The sequence below is a fragment of the Callionymus lyra genome, chromosome 12 (assembly GCF_982586985.1).
Source record: "Callionymus lyra chromosome 12, fCalLyr1.hap1.1, whole genome shotgun sequence".
Taxonomy (NCBI): Eukaryota; Metazoa; Chordata; class Actinopteri; order Syngnathiformes; family Callionymidae; genus Callionymus; species Callionymus lyra.
Genome location: NC_141829.1, coordinates 11,376,966 through 11,397,782, shown reverse-complemented (window position 1 = coordinate 11,397,782; position 20,817 = coordinate 11,376,966). Strand labels below are relative to the sequence as shown.

The 20,817-nt window shown below is 39.0% G+C and overlaps 1 protein-coding gene across 1 annotated transcript; it reads right to left on the bottom strand.

Annotated features, from left to right (window-relative positions):
* Positions 1-264: 264 nt before the first annotated feature.
* Positions 265-16,034, bottom strand: ccdc80 (coiled-coil domain containing 80). Its single transcript, XM_087804321.1, has 10 exons — positions 15,054-16,034; positions 12,587-12,784; positions 12,098-12,519; positions 10,535-10,861; positions 9,133-9,289; positions 4,060-4,196; positions 2,358-2,509; positions 2,173-2,276; positions 844-927; positions 265-785 (listed from the first exon to the last, which is right to left on the bottom strand). Exons 1-10 carry the CDS (start codon positions 15,655-15,657, stop codon positions 481-483), a joined length of 2,490 nt encoding a protein of 829 aa, XP_087660447.1. The 5' UTR covers positions 15,658-16,034; the 3' UTR covers positions 265-480.
* Positions 16,035-20,817: the final 4,783 nt, after the last annotated feature.

The window sequence follows — 20,817 nt, the reverse complement described above, 5'->3', positions numbered from 1 at the left end:
TAATTATATAAACACATGTTTACATTGTGAACACTAGCATCATGTCTTCTGACACTAATGTTTGTTTTATCTTGATGTAAAAAATATATATTTGATTTATTTTTAATGTTTAACATTAACGGCCACTAGGTGTAGTTATTGTTATTCTTTCAAGTGATTTTGATTAAAAACTATATTTTATCATTTAATTTATTCAATTAAATGTTGTAAACATTGCGGCCACTAAGCGGCGCTGTTGCGTCAAAATGATCTCGGTTCGATACATCTGGTCGTAATGTTTTTATTAGTCACCATAGATTATAAATATAAAACGTGACACTCGATGACCATCAAAGTCTAATAAATACAACAAAAGTCATTTTATCTACAACCCTGGGATGTCGAGAGCGACTGGAATCATCCGGACACTAACGGGGTCTCCTCGCTGAGAGGAGGTTCTGGAGGCTCCACTAAGTGCTACGTAAGGAGGCGGTCCGGTCCTCAGTAACCCTGGTGGTACCCGTGGTCGTAGCCGTGCTGGTGGTACCCGTAGCCGCCGTACTCGTCCTCGGGGCAGCGCATGCCCAGCGACTGCTGGATGGCCATCTCCTGCCGGCGCAGCTGCATGGAGTCCACCAGGTCGTAGATGATGGCCATGGACCACATGGGGGACGGGTACCAGGACTTCACGTTGCCGTCCTTCCCCACCAGCAGCATGGAGAAGTACTCCGGGCTGATCTGGAAGTAGTTCCTCATGTCCTTGACCAGACTTCCCGACATACCTTCTCGCTCCACCGTGGCGCTTCCTGCGAGGAGAAAACCCCGTGAGAGACTCGCACCAGAACCCGAGACTCGCTCACTCACCGTTGATGGGGTACAGCTCCAGGGATCCGCCCATGTCCAGCAGGTCCGTGCCCACCAGCTTCAGGACTGCGATGTGTCTCAGACCTGCGGTCGCCGTGGCAACAGAACAAGCACAAAGCCGGACTTCAGTCAGAACCAGAGTTCTGGTTTCACTTCGAGTTGTAATGAGTTCTGGATCATCTGAAGCAGATTTTCCCATCAACCCTTTCAGCATCTCCTGAGGCATCCCTAGACTTCTGCACACAAGCTCCTCCCCTTTCACAGTTGTTACTTAATAGGTCACAGGCATTATTCATCGAGCAAAGATAGAATGATTGTCTAAAATAAAAGTCATGTTTTGTAGATTTCTCAAGACTTAAAATGTGCATTTTTTCCTCATCAAGTCTTTTTTAAATTCCCAGACTGTATTCAACGAGTGACGACCAGAGCCAGTTGTTCTTCAGGTCAAAGGTCATAAACAGAGCAACAACATTATGACCACAGGGGTCTGGAGAGGAAGTCGACGAACTAAAAACAAACAAACAAATCTCTGGACACATTTCTTTTAATATCCAGTGATGAACAAGCGCCTCCTTCAGGCGTTGGCAGGAAGTGAAGTCGTCTGTTGACATGTTTGTCTCTGACGACAGGAAAGAGGAAATTGCAGCAGCAGAGAGTCTGTGGTTCGACGCCGAAGTAAACAAGGAGAAAAAAACTGACCCAGATCCTCCGGGACCGGGTCAGACCCAGAAACATTCTAACACAACTTTGGTTATTTAGCTGGTTTGAACCACAATGATCAGAAGAACAAATGTCATTGATTTACTAAAATAATTAGAAAAGCACTAAGAGAGCAAAGACCTCTGCCAAGCAGCTCATCTACAACCATACAATGACCCAACATTACTGCCCTACATTTGATGTATATCGTTTTGGAACCCGCCTGCACAACACACACACATGTCAGCAAGAACAACTCTTGTTGCACCTCACAGAGTAACCAATCCTTCAATTGAGAGGTGGATCCAGATGGCATTCAGCATTGAAATTGACTGATCTGTTCCTCGACCACCGATCAAAATTGTTCTGAAAATTCCTATGGATTCTGTTCATATTTTCGAGAGTTAATTTTTGTAAAATAGGTCATTTATAGTATTTCAGTGTCATCAGAATATTGAACTGAACATTTAAAATGTTGAAACTACATTAAAAATTTAAAAAAATAGTTTGAATATTTCAATTCAACTGTTGAATATTCTGACGACACTGATATATTGAACAGTAATTCACGGACACTGAAGCCAGTTTTGAATCATCAACAGTTCTTCTCCTAAAGTGACTCTTCCTCACCCAGGTTGCAGGCCTGGCTGCCGAGGGCGAACAGCTGCTGCTGGTAGGCCCAGTCCTCGTCGTTGGCCGCAGAGATGATGAAGAGTCGACGTCTCCAGCGGAACCTGCGACCAAACACGAGAGTTCAGGGTCGAACCGGCAACCAGGACGCTTCAGATCCCGGAGTTGGTTTCCCGGCGACTCACCTGGACAGGAAGTGCTCCAGGGATCTGGGCTTGTCCTCCTTCTTGCAGGCGACGCCGTCGCGCTTCTGCTGCTCCATCTCTCGGATGCGCGAGGAGAAGGTGTCGATGGAGTTGAACACGGCCTTCATGGCGATCGGGACCTCGTAGGATTGCTGACGAATAAGTAAGTAAGTAAGTCATTTTTATTTATAGAGCGCTTTTCCAGACCAGGGTCACAAAGCGCTTAAACAATCAAAACAATATTCAATAAAGTATATACTTTAAAGGTCAAGATAAAACTGATAACACAACAGGAGTTCCAGAAAATCAAGGAAAAGCCTGAACAAATAAAAACGTCTTAAGATGTTTCTTGAAGGAGTCAGTAGATCATCAAACACAGAGGAAGATCGTTCCAAAGCAACAGTCTGGAAGGATTTCTCTCCTCTGGTCCTGAACCGTGTTCAGGAACCATCAGTAGATTCTGATCCACAGACCTCAGAGCCCGAGCTGGGGTGTAAGGCTGGATCAGATCACTGATGGAAGGTCTGACCATAAATAGATCTGAAAGTAAGAACCAGAATTTTAAAGTTGATCCTGAAAGAAACTGGCAGCCAGTGAAGAGTTTTAAGGATCGGAGAAATGTGAGTTCTTCTACTAGAGCGGCTCAGAATTCTTGCTGCAGAGTTAAATTATTTTAAATGTACTTAAAAGTTAAGTACATTTTCAGAGTTTGATAGTCTAAATCCTTTTTTTGTTTTAATATATATAATTTTCTTAATTCAATATGTTATTATTCATAGCCTTTTAAATTCAATATAAAAATGTTGGTATAATAAAAGCAGACAATACCAAGAACGCACTGAGCTGCTCAAGGGAACATTCAGCCAATCACGCGACACAGAGACGATCATGTGACCAAGTTAACGCACTGGTGCGTCAATTCCTCATGATGGCACTTTTATATTAAACCAACTTTTTAAATATTTAATTTAAAAGGCTACAAATTAAAGAAAATTGAACTAAGAAATGTTTGTTTTTTCACCAGAATATAAAATGATAAAAAATAAATAAAAAATTGACTTGAATGATCTAATTGAATTATTTAATTAAATAAAGTTTCAACATTTGAAGTGTTAAATTCAACTTTCCAATACTCTGACGACACTGATGTAGTCGGACATGTCAAGGTCAAACCAACTGGACTCATGATGGAGGGAACATGGATTTAAGATGAATTTCCACGTCTCTATGTTCGTCCTTTCACGGTTTTTTTTTTTCTTCTCGTACATATCCTCGCGGTCGTCGTCTGGCGTGGACGTAGGAAATCATTTTTCATTTGCTTGGACAACTTTCACACCACTCGCCCTGGTGCGCTCGCTGCCTGTGTCAGCACACGAGTGAACACTAGCCTCTTTGATGGGCCGCTCCAAAAACAACCTGGTTTACACACACACACACACACAAGTGTGTTTTGGTGCCGCCGGTGTGCTGAAAGGGAAAGGTCAGCGGTCTTCAAAGAGGAGAGGACGGTGATGGTGTTTGGCTGGAGAAGCTTTAAATAACCAGCAGAGATGAGACCAACATGGAGCTTCATTTAGGAGACGAGTGTCAACACAGATGTTTGTTCTAGTCATGAATCCATCGAAGATTCACTTGAAGATTGATCGAATCGTTTTCGGAACGTGGTCTCTCAACAGAGGTCGTTCGAGGTCGCCGTTCTTACCTTGACCCTCATGTCCGTGTCCGTGAGGACCATGAAGAAGTCGTCGTGCGTCATTCCGAACTCCTTCCTGAGCCCCGTGATCAGATCCTGGTTGACCAGGTCCTCCTGACGAAGACCTTTCATGGGCCTGTCGTGCTCTGGAGACACAAGAGATGATTCTCAGGCTGGGGTCAAGGGTCATGTTTTTACATCAGTGGAGGGTGGGGGGTCATGTTTTTGTAGGACCTGCTGGGATGGACCTTCAGAACAATGAGAGCCTACAATGGTGGAACTTCAAGGCCTTTTTAGAGTTTAGAGTTTTAATGAAGACGAACAACTTATGACAAAAATGACCCAAAAGTCTCCATGTGATGGATAGTTATTGTCTTCTTAACTGAGTCCTATGCAAGATATGTGAGGAAAAACAGGGAGTTTTTCTTGGAAAGAGGTTGTTGTTCTTCAAAGACATCAAGAAATACTGTTACAAAAATGGCCCGAAGCCTCTTTTCTCTCTAGAAAGCCTCAAAGAAAACATCTCTGAATGTCTTCCCCAAGTGAAGACAAAGAGTGATGAGTCTACATCATGGTCGGATTATCTGTACGATCAATAATGCTCTCGACACATGTCAAACTCTCTAGACCATCGTAACTCATCTTATGTGGCCCACTTGACAGTTTGCTCAAATCAAAATTAATGTTATTTTAGTGACTCATAAAGGTGCCAATGTTTAAGAAAAAAACGTCAGAAATGATAGATTGAGATGAGATGAGACTTCCAGTTGAACTGAGGTTAAAGGAAAGACATTTGTTACTCCTGGATTACAATAGTTTGGTACAGATTGTGTTCCCTTGTGTTTCTGTTTTCTGTAAAACAATACATTTCTACATTGAGCTACCTCTGCCATCGTCACACTATTTCTGTTACAAACAGACCCGGGCCCACCTCAGAGAAGATCGAAGTTATGAGGCCCTCATAGGAAAAGGTTTGGAGACCCCTTGACTAAAGAAAATATGTCCTATAATGTGTATATTTTACTGAGACAGCTTCAACTGTCTGGATTCTTGGATAAAGAGTCTGTGTCCATGTGACGTTTTAAACCATTCGTGAAACAACAGTGATGATGATACGTTTGTCTCAAAACATGACCAATGAAATGTCAACGAGTTCACTTCATAAAACACTCGAACACCTTTCGTAGAAGACTACTCTGACACACAAATACATCCAACACTAACGCCAACTAGTTATTAAACACAAGACCCATCTAAACACATTTGTAGTTTGTTTCTGTTAAAGACTATTTTGAGTCTTTGCTGCATTGATGCTAGAAAATGTCAATCAGAACTTGAAAGTTACTTGAAAAAATAAAAAAGGGAGTAATTTTCAATGCAATACAACACTTGCTAACAAGTGACAAATCAATCTGACATTCAATGTTTTATTTTTTCTTCAGGAAAATGTTCACTTTATAAAGTTTTGATCACGCATTGGTACCAAAACCTGGCAGAAAAGAGTAGTACTTTTCAATACTCGGTTCAACCGAAGCATTTTGCATGGCGTGGGTTCCATACCCAGTCCTAGTTGACCCTCATTTGTGAAAAAGTAACTCGGACAAAACATTTTGAATTCCCTCAGTAATAAAAAGGTATTCACAGGATCAGTACAAACGTCACTAACGCTAAAGTTTCGTCAACGAGCTAAAATCTTCGCCGTGTTAGCCAAATAAATCAAGGTCTGTTTATTAACACTTCAGAGCCTCGTTGAGAGTTAAAACTCCTGAACATTCTTCGACGTCCATTCACGACGTAAATCATTCCAACTCGGAACCGTGGGAGAGAAAACCACGCCGACCTTCCGACACGATTTAAAACACGTTTTCCCCGTTGAAAACAATGTTTAAGAGATCTCCAGCTGTGCGCTCGCCGGGAATGTTTCCATGAGTCATGCTTAGAAAATGCTTATTCATCTTATTCCAGCTCTCGATGTAGAAACATGCGGAGAGAGGGAAGAACAAAGAGACGCTTTTGTTCCGCGGAGATGGAGAAATTAAACGTAGCTGGCATTAATATAGACCAGAGGGAATGTATTTAAGTGTGTGTGTGTGTGTATGTGTGTGTGTGTATGTAAGCTACAAACATGAGGTCCATTATAAGCTTCAAACACTTAATGTACAATCATCAGGTTTCCTCTAAAACCCCTAGAAAAGGGGCCAAGTATGAGGTCATGGTGAACCGTGGGAGGCCGACACTAAGATCCAGTCGTCTATGTACAAGTCTTTCACTCCAGCCTCGTCCTCTGGCCAGTAAGTGGAAACAAAAATACAGCCACAAGTGGGAGTGAGTGTGATGTCATCCCAGGACTATAAGAGAAACTGGATAAGACGTCCAAATAAAAGGTGCGACACACTGTAAAAGTGTATTTTTAAACACACATTGAACGAACTTCCAACATGAAGACGGTCGTAAAATGTGAGTCGAAGCAGGAGTAAGTGGTTTGGCGGATCAGTTTAGGAACATGTTACTATAAAACACATCGTCAGACAACAGTGTGTCACAAGTGTCTTGTGGTCTTTTGGGGGAAAAAATTCGTGACAATCAAGCTGTAAAGTGTCTTAAATCACCAGGGTGTAATAAGGGTGTAAGAAAATATCAATACACTTAAACAAAACAAAAAAACGATTTTACCGAAGGAGACCTCCAGAGCGATAAATAAAGTTTATCTATCGATCCATATCGCAATATTTTTTTAAGTTTCTGTATCGATATTAAACATCTCTGCATCCACAATTAACATGCAAATATTTGCAGCGTTTAAACTTCTGACCACTAGATGGCGGAACATTACGTCTGTCACAGATAAAGAACATCTTGCCGATGACTGAGGACGAGAGGATACAGTCGACTTAAGCTGATGTTTGGACATATTTTGGTTTCAAAACAAATGTGACGACTTCGTCAAGAGTCATGTGGTCTGTAAATTCTGCAACACCAAGTAGTCAAGTACTCGATAATACTACAAATATATCCTTGTTACTACAGTATCATGATATATAACAATATATTGTATCATGATATGTATCGTATCACCATCTTCCTGCAGATACACACCCCTATTGTGTAACATGTACTCACTCCCCCAGTTAGTAAAATGTTGCATTTAAGACTGAATTCAAACACAATCCGGATGTTTTAATGAAATGTCAAAACATCATGTGACTGAAATAAACTACGAAAATTAAGCCAACATTTAAATAAGCATTCCAAAACTAGCTGAGGGCCTGATTTATTTTACCTTTAATAGTAACTCGGCACAATTTGAAAGCCACAAATTAGTGCAAAACCATAAAAAAAGCATTAAAAGTCCCACAAGGAGCCAAAATTAGTTGAGGTTTGGGGCCATGTGTACTTCCCAAACTGTCTTTCAAAATACTTTTTTTTAAATTTAATTCTTGCGACTCAATCTCTTTTGATCAACTATGCCTTTGTCCTCCTTTTTAAACCACAATCAAATCCCTTCATACTTATTGAAATTCTTTGGATAATAGTATAAATATTCATCATCCCCATATCAAAATGAACATTAATTACTTTGATGTTCAGTCTCACGAGCACTAAAATAAAAAAATAAAAATAGTGTACTTAACAAGCAAGTTTTGCAGTGATAATAAAAGGAAAAGTCAATGACTCTTTCCTTTTTTTTCGCAGACTCACGCTCCGGCCATGATTTCAACAAGCTGCATGTTTGGGCCCAGTGCCAGCTAAAACAGAACCAACGCCCAAAGATGTAAGTCTCCATCTCAAGAAACCAAACCATCTTTAATTATCCGCCGAGGCACATACTTTGCTCTATTTCGGTCGGAACACCGACGGTGAAACTATTGGTTGAGTTTTGAAGGCAGGATTGGAGCACTTGTTGAAGATGAGTTGGTTCAGTGTTCTTCCCCTCCCCCATCACAAGTACGCCTTATGTTGCACAGCAAACTCTTTACAAATTCCAGCCTCTGTGGTCATCAGGACTGATGTTCACGCAAACCACTGTGAGAAGAAAACCTGAAGATATATATTGTATTGTTGCTTTTTTCTCTTTCTTTTGGTAGAAATTATTATTTGTGAAGCGTTCTTGAACCTGTTATCATCAAACACACATTTGGTTGAACAAAAACTACATTACTCGATATTAAACAATGGGATTGAGAGAAAGAGGAAGATAATGTTTTTGTGTGTATACATTAGTTTGTTAAGAAAATACCGATAAACTTGAATATCGTAATATTTTTTTCTTTCACAATACATTATATATTCAACAGCACTGTATCAATTTTTTTTACCTTCCTTTTCCTTTTCTCCTTTACGGTTTATATTTAGATAGATTTTGTATAAAATAAAATAACTTGATTTGTTATTTACAATAAACGGAAAATATTTGCATCATTTGTTAATTGTTTGTGTTGCAATTAAGCCTCCAGCCACTAGATGTCAGCAGTCATTGCATCCTCCACAGCTAAAGGAGCAATGAAATCCTTTGAGATCCCGGCGATGGCTGAGGATTAGAGGATACATTTGACTCCAGCAGCTTTTAAAGCTAAAGTAAAAGTGTGTGTAAAATAAGTCAGTAATTAAGTAATAGTTATTTGCACCTAAATTATTTTTTTTTAATTTAGAAATAACATGGAAATATTTACGGCGTTCCATTTTTGTGTTGCAATTAAAAATCCGCCACTAGATGGTAGCAGTGAATACATCCTGTAAGATCCTGGCGATGACTGAGGACAAGAGGATACAGTCGACTCCAGCAGCTTTTAAAGCTGATGTTTGGACATATTTTGGTTTCAAAACAAATGAAAGCAGTTACGACTTCGTCAAGAGTCATGTGGTCTGGAACACCAGAGTGAAGTACTCAAAATACTACAAATATATCCTTGTTACTACAATATAACTATATTTGGTATCGTTGCCCCTGTATCGTGATACGTATCATCGCCAAATTCTTGCCAATACACAGCCTTAATATACATATAAATACAAATATAATAAACACAAATAATAGAATTAAGTGTGACTTTGTAACCAGATGTGAAACCGTTAAAGACTCACCGAGCTGGTAGTGGTCAATTTTCATGGTGGAGTTGGTCAGGGAGCCGAAGATGGTGATGATGGAGACCTTCCTGATGGCCATCTCGCACACAGCCTCCAAGTACTCGTCCCTCTGCTGGGTATACATGCGATGATCCTCACCGGGCGACGTGATCAGCTGCAGCAGAAGACCAGCGGGTCAGAGTGGGTCACATTCACAAGGCGGAGTCGATGTTTACACGAGCCCGTTTGATCCCATTTCCTCCCAGAAACTAACAAATGACGTGCAGAGATAGGTTAGTCCGACAGAGTCTGAGCACAGCTGCAGCCGCTGTCAGATTGTTGGAGGATAAATCAGTTTATTATAGTTCATAAAACGCTTCAGTGCCAATTGAGAACGTTTCCATGAATCCATTTTCACAGGAACTTTTTCATCGTTCTTCGTATCCAGATGTGGAAACTCACTGACATACGTCGATACAACTTTAACTATGCATTCTAAAAGATGTATTTATCCTGATTACATTTTTTAAAAACGAGTCATTCAAGACATTCAACTCGTCCACAATGTGATCAATAGTCTTGAGGTGTTTTTTAAGAAAGTCTGCGATAATTTCACGGCGAAATAAATTGCGAGGGATTCATCATCTTACATATTAACGTCATTAAAAGAGAACATTGGATATAAATAATCTGTTTTGTGACTCATAAAAGTTAAATATCTAATCGTTTAACATGTTAACGAGAAACATCTGTTTTTGCAAAACTAAACATGAATCATTCCTAGTTTATTTCAGCCCTAAATACTTGCTGTCTTTGACAATTCCCGAAAAATGTTGATACAAACAAAAGCAAACAGTTTTGGTTCTGCATATTATTAGTAAAACAAACAACGGAGCGCATTCATTCATCCTGACGTATGTTGTTGACGAAGTAGAAGTGGAAAAGAAAATGACAACATAAAGCGGTTGTTGTTAAAGGTAATTTAAAATTTAAAACTCATTTTAACTTTATTGAAATTCTTTATTTAACTTTACGAGTCGATTATAATTTATTTAATTTTTGTATTATTATTTAGTAATTAATTTAATTTGTTTGCTTTTTCAGTGATTCAATGATATTTTAGTTTAATCCGCTGATTATCATTTGTTGTATTGTTGTTGTTTTTTTTAACCTTTTTTGATAGATTTATTGATGCTTCTTTATTCTCAATATCAATCGATCAAAACAGATTGAAAAAAATGTCAAAACGACAAATCATTTCAAGGATAAACTCTGTCGACAGCTCCATGTTTTAACTGATAAATAAAGTCAACGACTTTTTGTTCGCTAACGTGGCTTTTGCTGGTTTGTGGGAGAAGTTTCATAAAAACTATTATAAATGCATTAAAGTGTAGCTGTCAATCAGAACGTGTGATCTCACCAGCAGACGCCTCCTGCTCTCAAAGTAGTCCAGGAAGGAGGTCAAGGATCCCTTGGGCGGAGGCGTCGGCTTCTTGGTGGGCTTGGGTAAGTCCACCTTCTCCGGGTGCTTCGTCGCCTTCTTTCCGTTCTTCTTCCCTCCCGTCTTGCCCTCCTTCCCAACCTTCCCTCCCCGTCGCTCCGCTTTCTTGGCGGCCTTGTCGTTCTTTTTCTTCTTCTTGTCGTGCTTGACCTTGGGTCTCTTGGTCGGGGAGATCTCCGGCACCTCCGGGTCGCTCTCCGTGGGCCTGCTGGGCTCATAGTTGTCCTCGTACTCGTTGGTCAACACCTGCGTGGAAATGAACATTTTGAACTTGGATGAGATGTTAGATTAAAGCTTTAAATCCATCAAGAGTTTGTAGCAACTTAAAATGGAAGCTATAAGCATTAATCCACCTTCGGTTTGTATTTTAAGGCAGATTAAAGTAGTTTAAAACAAGTACTTTAAAGACTATAGTAAGAAGTGGGTAGTATACTCAAAAGTAGAAAGAAAATGGTAAGTAAAGGGAGCAACATTATATTGTAAACTGTATAAATCCAATAATTTCTAAAGCTTTATAGAGAAATATGTCTTTTACCATCAGATGCTAACAACTACTGTAGCTACAAGCTAGCTAATAGCTAACAGCTAACCGACATTAAACTAGTGTTTGGCAGTTTAAAAACGCTCTTAACATTCTATTGAGTCATAACTTATGATGCAAACATCCTTAAATAAACATTACCCAAACAAAAGGAACGTCTAAGTCAGCACAACACTGTCATTTTCAAGAGTTTACGTCAAACTAAGTGCAACAAAAACAGCCTTAGTGAAGTTGGGAAATCGGGAGCAACCATTTGCTGCTGAAGAACGGGGGGTTTTCAAGTAAAACCACCATTGAACAAAAACGTACAATTATTTGCGTTGCATATTTTAAAATAAAGTAAATAAAGATTGATTCGATTGATGTTTCAAAAGGTGTCAAAGCTATGTTAAATGTGACTGCAGCTATCGGTTATTCTCTTCCACCCCCATCAATTACAGCAATGGGATCACCCGTTGTTGCTGAAAGGACAGATCCAAGTATTTTAATTTAAAAAATACAATTTTTCATTTCAAATTGTTGTATTTCGTCTTATTTAACGAACAGTAATCATTCTATTTCACTTATAAAGTACTTTTCTATCTTTGATACAAATGCACTGTAACTGAATTTACCATGAAAATTGCTCTTTTACTTTTGTTTGCCTTCATTTTATTTCGTTTTTAATTCGTTTTTCTTATATTTAATTAGTTGTTTCTTATATTTTTGTTACATACTCATCCATTAGTTCTTCTAAAATCACTCTCCCCCTTCATCAGCTGTACTCTTTTATTGTTTTCTGTTTTGCTTTGAACCATAAAAGTCATGCAGGTGGTTGTAAAAAATGTTTAAAACTTTGTTTATACATCTACTAATGAGTTATTAAAAGATTATAAATTCAATGAACACAAATGTTTGCACCAAGAATATCATTTTTAAAGCTAAAGTAAAGCTAAACGTACCTTCTCTGCTCCGTTCTTCTTCTTACTGGGCTTGACCTTGGACGGTCTGCGTGTGGTGGGCACCAGGACGTTCTTGCGACCTTGTTTGTTCTTGTCGGTCTTGTTGTCTCCGGACGGAGTCGTCCTCGCCGGCTGTCTCTCCCGCTCCCTGGGCTGGTGGTGGTACGGATCCAGGGTGGTTCTGGGCGCCGGGAGGAGGTGGACTGTGGTGGGCGCTCGGGTTGGCGCCCTGGTGGTGGTGGTTGGTCGTCTCGTGGTGGTCGTTCTGATGGTGGTGGTCGTGGGGGGTCTCGTGGTGGTCGTGGCTTTGGTTGTTGTCGTCGTCGCCAAAGTTGTTGTGGGTCGTGATGCGAGTGTCGTTTCTACTTCGGTCAAAACCTTTGTGGTTTTTTTGGGAATCTTCTTGGGCGGACTTCGATCCACTAGAGGATACAAAGGACCATCAGAGAGAACTTTGACTTCCTAGTATCTCAAGGTCATTCATCTCACCTGTCAGCGTCCCCTCCTCGACTTGACCCTCCACTCCTGCCGCTTTGCACTTCTGGACGAAACCTTTCTGCCGAAGTTTCTCCACCTTCCTCATGGGCGACTGGTCGATCACCTCGTACATGGCCTCCAGCCTGACGGGGTACGGGTACCTCTCTTCCACCTGCAGGGTTTTCTTCAGCAGCACCATGCCGAACTTACCTGAAGGTCAACACGGGATCAAGTTAGAAATCCATCTTTTAATCGACCCTCCCTGAAATAATCAATCATCCCTGAGCAATAATGACTATTCATGAAGTTCATTTGATCAAGTATACTTAAGTTTAGGTAAGTGTAGTAAGGTATGTGTACTTTTAGTGTAATGGAAGTATATTAATTTAATACTTCCTTGCTCTAAATTATACAATTTCAAGTTTACAGATTTAAGTATACTCATTTCTATACTAGCAGTACACACTAGGCTCACTCTCCATCTACAGCTTAGTTTATAAAAGCATACTCAAATAAAAAGAACAGTCCTTTGAGTACATTTCATAAAGTATACTGAAGTATAAGTACACATCAGTGTACTATTTTGAAGTATAGTATGCCAAAAGTAAACTTGAATTATACTACTTTAATTTTAGTATCAAATAATTATACTGTTAGAACACTTTACCTATTTTTGCTAAAGGGATGTAAAACATAAATGTCAATTTTAGTATAAAACAAGTATACTCATAGTACATTTGAATATACTTCTATTTGTTTATGGGGGTCAAAAATAAACTTAAAGTGTACTACTTCAATGTTAGCATGAAACAAGTATACTCAATGTAAACATTTATAAAGAGATAAAGATTTTTTTTTGCTAAGTGATGTCAAAAGTAAACTGCAAGTACCTCAATTTTAGTATACTCGTAGTATACCTAAATATACTTCTTTTTGCAAAGGGGTGTCAAAGTAAACCTCAAGTACTTCAATTTTAGTATACTCGTAGTACACTTACATATACTTCTTTATGCAAAGGGATGTCAAAAGTAAACCTCAAGTACTTCAATTTTAGTATACTCGTAGAACACTTAAATATACTTTTTTATGCTAAGGGATGTCAAAGTAAACCTCAAGTACTTCAATTTAAGTATACTCAGAGTACACCTAAATATACTTCTTTATGCTAAGGGATGTCAAGAGTAAACCTCAAGTACTTCAATTTTAGTATACTCGTAGTACACTTACATATACTTCTTTATGCAAAGGGATGTCAAAAGTAAACCTCAAGTACTTCAATTTTAGTATCGTCGTAGTACACTTAAATATACTTCTTTTTGCAAAGGGATGTCAAAAGTAAACCTCAAGAACTTCAATTTTAGTATCGTCGTAGTACACTTACATATACTTCTTTTTGCAAAGGGATGTCAAAGTAAACCTCAAGTACTTCAATTTAAGTATACTCATAGTACACCTAAATATACTTCTTTATGCTAAGGGATGTCAAAAGTAAACCTCAAGTACTTCAATTTTAGTATACTCGTAGAACACTTAAATATACTTCTTTATGCTAAGGGATGTCAAAGTAAACCTCAAGTACTTCAATTTTAGTATACTCGTAGTACACTTACATATACTTCTTTTTGCAAAGGGATGTCAAAGTAAACCTCAAGTACTTCAATTTTAGTATCGTCGTAGTACACTTAAATATACTTCTTTTTGCAAAGGGATGTCAAAGTAAACCTCAAGTACTTCAATTTTAGTATCGTCGTAATACACTTACATATACTTCTTTTTGCAAAGGGATGTCAAAGTAAACCACAAGTACTTCAATTTAAGTATACTCATAGTACACCTAAATATACTTCTTTATGCTAAGGGATGTCAAAGTAAACCTCAAGTACTTCAATTTAAGTATACTCATAGTACACCTAAATATACTTCTTTTTGCAAAGGGATGTCAAAAGTAAACCTCAAGTACTTCAATTTTAGTATCGTCGTAGTACACTTACATATACTTCTTTTTGAAAAGGGATGTCAAAGTAAACCTCAAGTACTTCAATTTTAGTATCGTCGTAGTACACTTAAATATACTTCTTTTTGCAAAGGGATGTCCAAGTAAACCTCAAGTACTTCAATTTTAGTATCGTCGTAGTACACTTACATATACTTCTTTTTGCAAAGGGATGTCAAAGTAAACCTCAAGTACTTCAATTTAAGTATACTCATAGTACACCTAAATATACTTCTTTATGCTAAGGGCTGTCAAAAGTAAACCTCAAGTACTTCAATTTTAGTATACTCATAGTACACCTAAATATACTTCTTTATGCTAAGGGATGTCAAAAGTAAACCTCAAGTACTTCAATTTTAGAAAACAAGTATACTTGAATATTACACTTAAATATGCTTTTTCTAGGGTGGAATCTTCCTAAAAAAAATCATGTACATCATGGTTGCTATGAGCGTATGTCACATAAAACAGCATTAAAAACCAGACCTTGCTCCAGCTTGAGGAAGCTCATGAGTCTGGGGATGAGGTTGGTGTCCAGCGGCTCCTCCATCACCTTCCCCTCGGCGCTGATCCGTCTCACCCTCCCGCCGGTCTCGCCCTCCTGGTGGAACATGACGACCTGCTGCACGTGTCTCTCGGCGAGCTCGCAGTAAACGTCCGGCTTCAGCAGCGACATCATCAGGCGGTAATATCCGTCAGACTCGTGGGGCGCGGAGATCACCAGGACCCGGTTCTTCCCCGCGAAGCTCGCCAGAAGATTAGGGGACCCGGCGCCCCCTGGCACGCGCGCCACCCGGGCCCTCGCCCCGGGGACCCCCTCGTCTTCCATCATCCTCTCCACAGGTGACCCCAGACCCCCGTTCGATCTCCTCCGAACCGGATCATCGTCGCCCTCCTTGTAGCTCTGCACCGAGATCGCGGATCCTAATCCGGGTCGCGTCCGCACCACCAGTCGGTCCCTCTCCAGGGGTCTTCCCTGCCGGACCCTCCGGTGCAGCCGGACCCGCTTGAGATGCGTCTGTTTGTCCGCCTCGCTGGTCCATGTGAGCAGATACAGGACCAGCAGGCTGAGGATCACACCCCTCACCATAGTTCTGAACAAAGTACTCACCCGCGGGAATAAAAAGTATTCCTGGATCAGTCCATGTACAGTTGAGGATCAATAAAATAAATCCTTTGTGGTTGTGGATCCTCGAGGCTCAGATCATTCTCTCGCGCGTCAGAACCATGGAGCGGGTCGTGCGTAAAAACCGTTAGACAGCGACACCCATGTTGGATCTGAAACCTTCCAGATCCAGTCCAGACATTCTCGCTCCAGATGATACTGAAGAGAAGGTGAAGAAAATATAAAAGGTGTAGAAGGAGTTGAGTCTTGTCTTCTCTTCCGAAGGTTCTCTTTGGCAAAAGTGAGCTGCGGAAGGTTTTTTTCCCCCCAGAAACTTGAGGTCCTGCCCCGGGACGGTCCAGAGTCAGAGTGACACCCCTTCCTCGAGTCTCCACACCAGAGGCGCGTTCATCTGGAGAAGTTCAGTTGATTCAGGAATTATTTATAACTCAAGAATATATTGAGGTCATTACATGAGTTATATAAAAGGCTAAACTTCTATTTAAAGGTACAAAAACTGTACATCTGAATGTTGTGAACAACACAATGTTGACAAAATACTAGTTTTAATTTTATAACAAATATAAATCCATTTTTTTTAAACAATAATGTTGATACGTGATATTTATTCAAATTTTAATTTTTAACACAAATCATTTTTAAATAAAATTATGATTTTAATACAAAAGTTATTTTATAAACAATTAAAAAATAAACATTCTTGAGTCATGCCTGTCCTGTACCGACACATGGCCCGTAATGGTCATATGTTATGATTTTTACAAAGACAGAGTTTCTAAAAAAAAATGTTTTTAAGATTAATTATTTTTTTTAGGTAGTCAGACTGGGTTCTTTATGCTGACCCTTACCACCCGTAACATATGATAGAGTTTTTGAGGTTTTTATTATTATTATTATTGGTCAGAAAACACACTTTTCAAGAATAAACCTTTAAATCCGTTTTTTTCACGGTGCAAACTGCTTTGTCGAATGTGCTCTTTTAAAATCAACAACAACATCAAAAACAAACTATGACAGTAACAGCCACTACAACAACAACTGCAACTATAACAACAACAACAACAACAACAACCACTACAACAATAGGAATTACAACAGCAACTACAACTATAACAACCACTTCAACAACAACAATCACTACAACAGCAACTATAACAACAACAATCACTACAACAACAACCAATACAACTACAACATTCACTACAACAACAGGAACTATAACAACAACAACCACTACAACAACAATCACTACAACAGCAACTATAACAACCCCTACAAAAGCAACAGCAACTATAACAACAACAACAACAACAATCACTACAACAACAACAATCACTACAACAGCAACTATAACAACAACAACCACTACAAAAGCAACAGCAACTATAACAACAACAACCACTACAAAAGCAACAACCACTACGACATCAACAATCACTACAACAACAACAATCACTACAACAGCAACTATAACAACAACAACAACCACTACAAAAGCAACAGCAACTATAACAACAACAACCACTACAAAAGCAACAACCACTACGACAACAACAACACCAACTATAACAACAACAACCACTACAAAAGCAACAACCACTACGACAACAACAACACCAACTATAACAACAACAACCTTTACAAAAGCAAAAACCACTACGACAACAACAACACCAACTATAACAACAACAACCACTACAAAAGCAACAACCACTACGACAAAAACAACACCAACTATAACAACAACAACCACTACAAAAGCAACAACCACTACGACAACAACAACACCAACTATAACAACAACAACCTTTATAAAAGCAAAAACCACTACGACAACAGCAACACCAACTATAACAACAACAACCACTACAAAAGCAACAACCACTACGACAACAACAACACCAACTATAACAACAACAACCACTACAAAAGCAACAACCACTACGACAACAACAACACCAACTATAACAACAACAACCACTACAAAAGCAACAACCACTACAAAAGCAACAACCTCTACAACACCAACACCAACTATAACAACAACAACCACTACGACAACAACAACACCAACTATAACAACAACAACCACTACAAAAGCAACAACCACTACAACAGCAACACCAACTATAACAACAACAACCACTACGACAACAACAACACCAACTATAACAACAACAACCTTTACAAAAGCAAAAACCACTACAACAACAGCAACACCAACTATAACAACAACAACCACTACAAAAGCAACAAACACTACAAAAGCAACAACCACTACAACAGCAACAGCAACTATAACAACAACAACCACTACAACAACAGCAACTATGACAATCACTACAACAGAAACTATTACAACAACAACAACAAAAAAACAACACTAAAACAGCAACTATAACAACAACCACATCAACAACAACAGCAACTATAACGACCACAGCAGCAACAACAACTACCAGTACAACAGCAACCACTAACAAAATCAACAACAACCACAACAACAACTGCAACAACAATAGTACTGATAATAGACACACAATAAAAAGTATATTTTAGTCAATAATCAGAAAGAAAAAGTGTTTCGTGTCATGTCAGGTCGTCCAGGAGGGACCTGGAGTAGAGCAGCAGCTTCTTGCTCTCGTAACTCAAACATACAAACGTACTTTCTGGATCTCTATGGATCTACAGCAGCACCAGCAACTCTACCAGACAAACGTGATAAAGATTATCAGCGTCTGAAAACCTGTCAAAATGTAGCATGTTTTCACCACATGTTTGACGCCATAAATACTATCAATGGAGACGAAATCCACAAATATGAGACATGAGGCGAACAGATGATGAACTGAGCGCGTGCAGAAGAGCTGTTAACCCTTTAAGAACTTCATAAATCACTTCATCAGGTGCTTCACGTACCTGTGCGTGACTCCCACGGTCCTGAAAGTAAAACTATGATGGATTGTACTCTAAAATGTAAGTCATTTGTATTCGTCAAGTCGATGTCACTGGAGTTAAAAGTCAACTTTCCTGACTCGGCAGATCCGAGGAAGTTTATCTGAGGATAATCAACAGAGCTTTTGTCGACCCGGCCTCTCGTCACGTCTCGTTTGTTTGGTCGTGTTTCCCTCAGAGTCTCCATTCAGACTTTCAACTCTTGTTTATCAAACCTCCACAGTTGTCGCTTTTTTTATTTCTTTAAACTGTGCCTTTAAATCCTGCCGGGATGAGAAGACGACGCTTGAACTTCTGAGGAACTTTTTTTTTTCCCTGTGGTTTCTTTGCCATCTGCTGCTCACATGTTCCTGCAGAAACTCTGCTGACACACAGAGTTTCTGTCAAAGTACTTTGTGTGGAATGAAGCAGTGAACAGGTAGATATAAAAATAAAAATAACTCCAGGATTTCACAGAAGTAGCCGAGCTTCCCCTCGTATATTATCACTTGATAAAAAAGCCACATACTTCCTGGAAACATTAAAACCAAGAATATTATGTATAAAATACATTAATGCATTTAAAAATGGGGAAAAAAATTCAGATTAAAAAATAAACTACAGCAAAAACAATGAAACCAATGAAAAACATTTGATTAGAATTAAGAGAATAAACTGAGCAGCAGAAAATAAAAATAAATAATGACGAATAAATACATTTAAATTTAAACATTTAAACACCTAATGTGAAAACCCAACTATAATGTTGAAGTCATCTTCTTCAAAATGCAGTAGTTCATTCCTCATGACGTTGAAGTTGAAGTTATTACTTAATAAAGTTCTCATCTGAAATATCGCCAAACGAGATTACGGTTTAAATTAAACAGTCTGACGTCACTCTGGTGCAGGTGTCCTCCCCTAGAAGCCCTAAATCAGTTAAGAACCTACAAGTTAATCGTGAAACAAAATAAATATTTATGTAAACATGGTGAGAGTTACTTCTGCCTTTTAGGTGTTTTTGTAATGTGTACATTAAGCAGCAAACCTTATTTTTATTATTCATTTTTAATGTTCAAAAAACGGGAGTTTCAGGTGTGAGTTTGAAATTTACAGTCCTTGAATGCAACTCGTGTTTTTGTGACCAATCAGAGCAGAGTGGGCGTGGTTACTTAGAAGCGACTAAAACAGCGCATTTTAAGTGGGCGGGGCTTAAGCGTATTTTCTAATGTAAATATCTTTATTAAATGAGAGTTTTGTGCAAAAAGAAACATACTATAGTATATTAGACGTCCTTGAACAATTTAAGAGACACTTAAATCAGCACATTAGGTGCCCTTTAATGAAATAAAAAACTTTTATTTTGCATAAAAATAAATGATATGTAATGAGGTGGAGCTTGTTTCAAAACGAAGCTCATTTTAAGGAGGAAACACAGTCTCAGTACACAGTGGCATCCTGACCCTAATGAATTTTTGTTGACTCGGCATAAACTCGCTGACCCCTGACCCTCCTCTAGGGACCTATGAACGCCTCTTCTGTTCTATCAGCTACCAGCTCACAATGACGACACTTTCTACACATCATAAAAAAAACAACTTTTGCTTTTTTCCAGGACACATGTGGGTGAAATTACAGATCATCAGGTCTTTCATTTTTGCTGCTGGTTTTTTGCTGATTTCCTCCCTCGACCGACGCGACCTCACGATTGAAGGATCCGGTTAATAACACACTTGGATAAAAACATCTGAATGATGCCCATGCGTCGTCTTCTCATCAGCCGGATTAGGTTGAGAGTTCATTTCCCTTCCTCACCTTGAGTCTAAAAATGTATGTTTGAACTCAGCCACTGCAGATGTATTTCTGGAGGCCAGGGAGGTCGTTGACCTTGACCCAGAGACAACAAAAGAGATAATACAAAAACATTTGGTTTGGGGCAACTTGACCCAGAGATAACAGGGTTTAAGAAAACTCTTGAAACTAATTTACAAATTCTTTAGATAATATTTTTAAATTCTTGAAACAAATTTACAAACTATTGAAATGCATTTTAAAACTCTTTAAAAAATAAAAAGAAACAAATACAAAATCCTGATCTGAAATGGTTTAGAAAAAGAGTTAAAATCCTCTAAAATCTTAGGTCCAGTTAGATCATGAAACTGCTCTCTTGTGTGCATGTGTGTATGTGTTCAC

Bases quoted from the DNA above. Each gene is read 5' to 3' on its own strand.
- ccdc80 (XM_087804321.1), bottom strand. From the start codon at position 15,657: ATGGTGAGGGGTGTGATCCTCAGCCTGCTGGTCCTGTATCTGCTCACA. The intron at 9,290-10,534 runs GTGAGATCACAC...CTTCTGCTGCAG, and splicing joins AGAGCAGGAGGCGTCTGCTG to CTGATCACGTCGCCCGGTGA. The intron at 928-2,172 runs GTGAGGAAGAGT...CGGCGACCGCAG, and splicing joins CAGCCAGGCCTGCAACCTGG to GTCTGAGACACATCGCAGTC.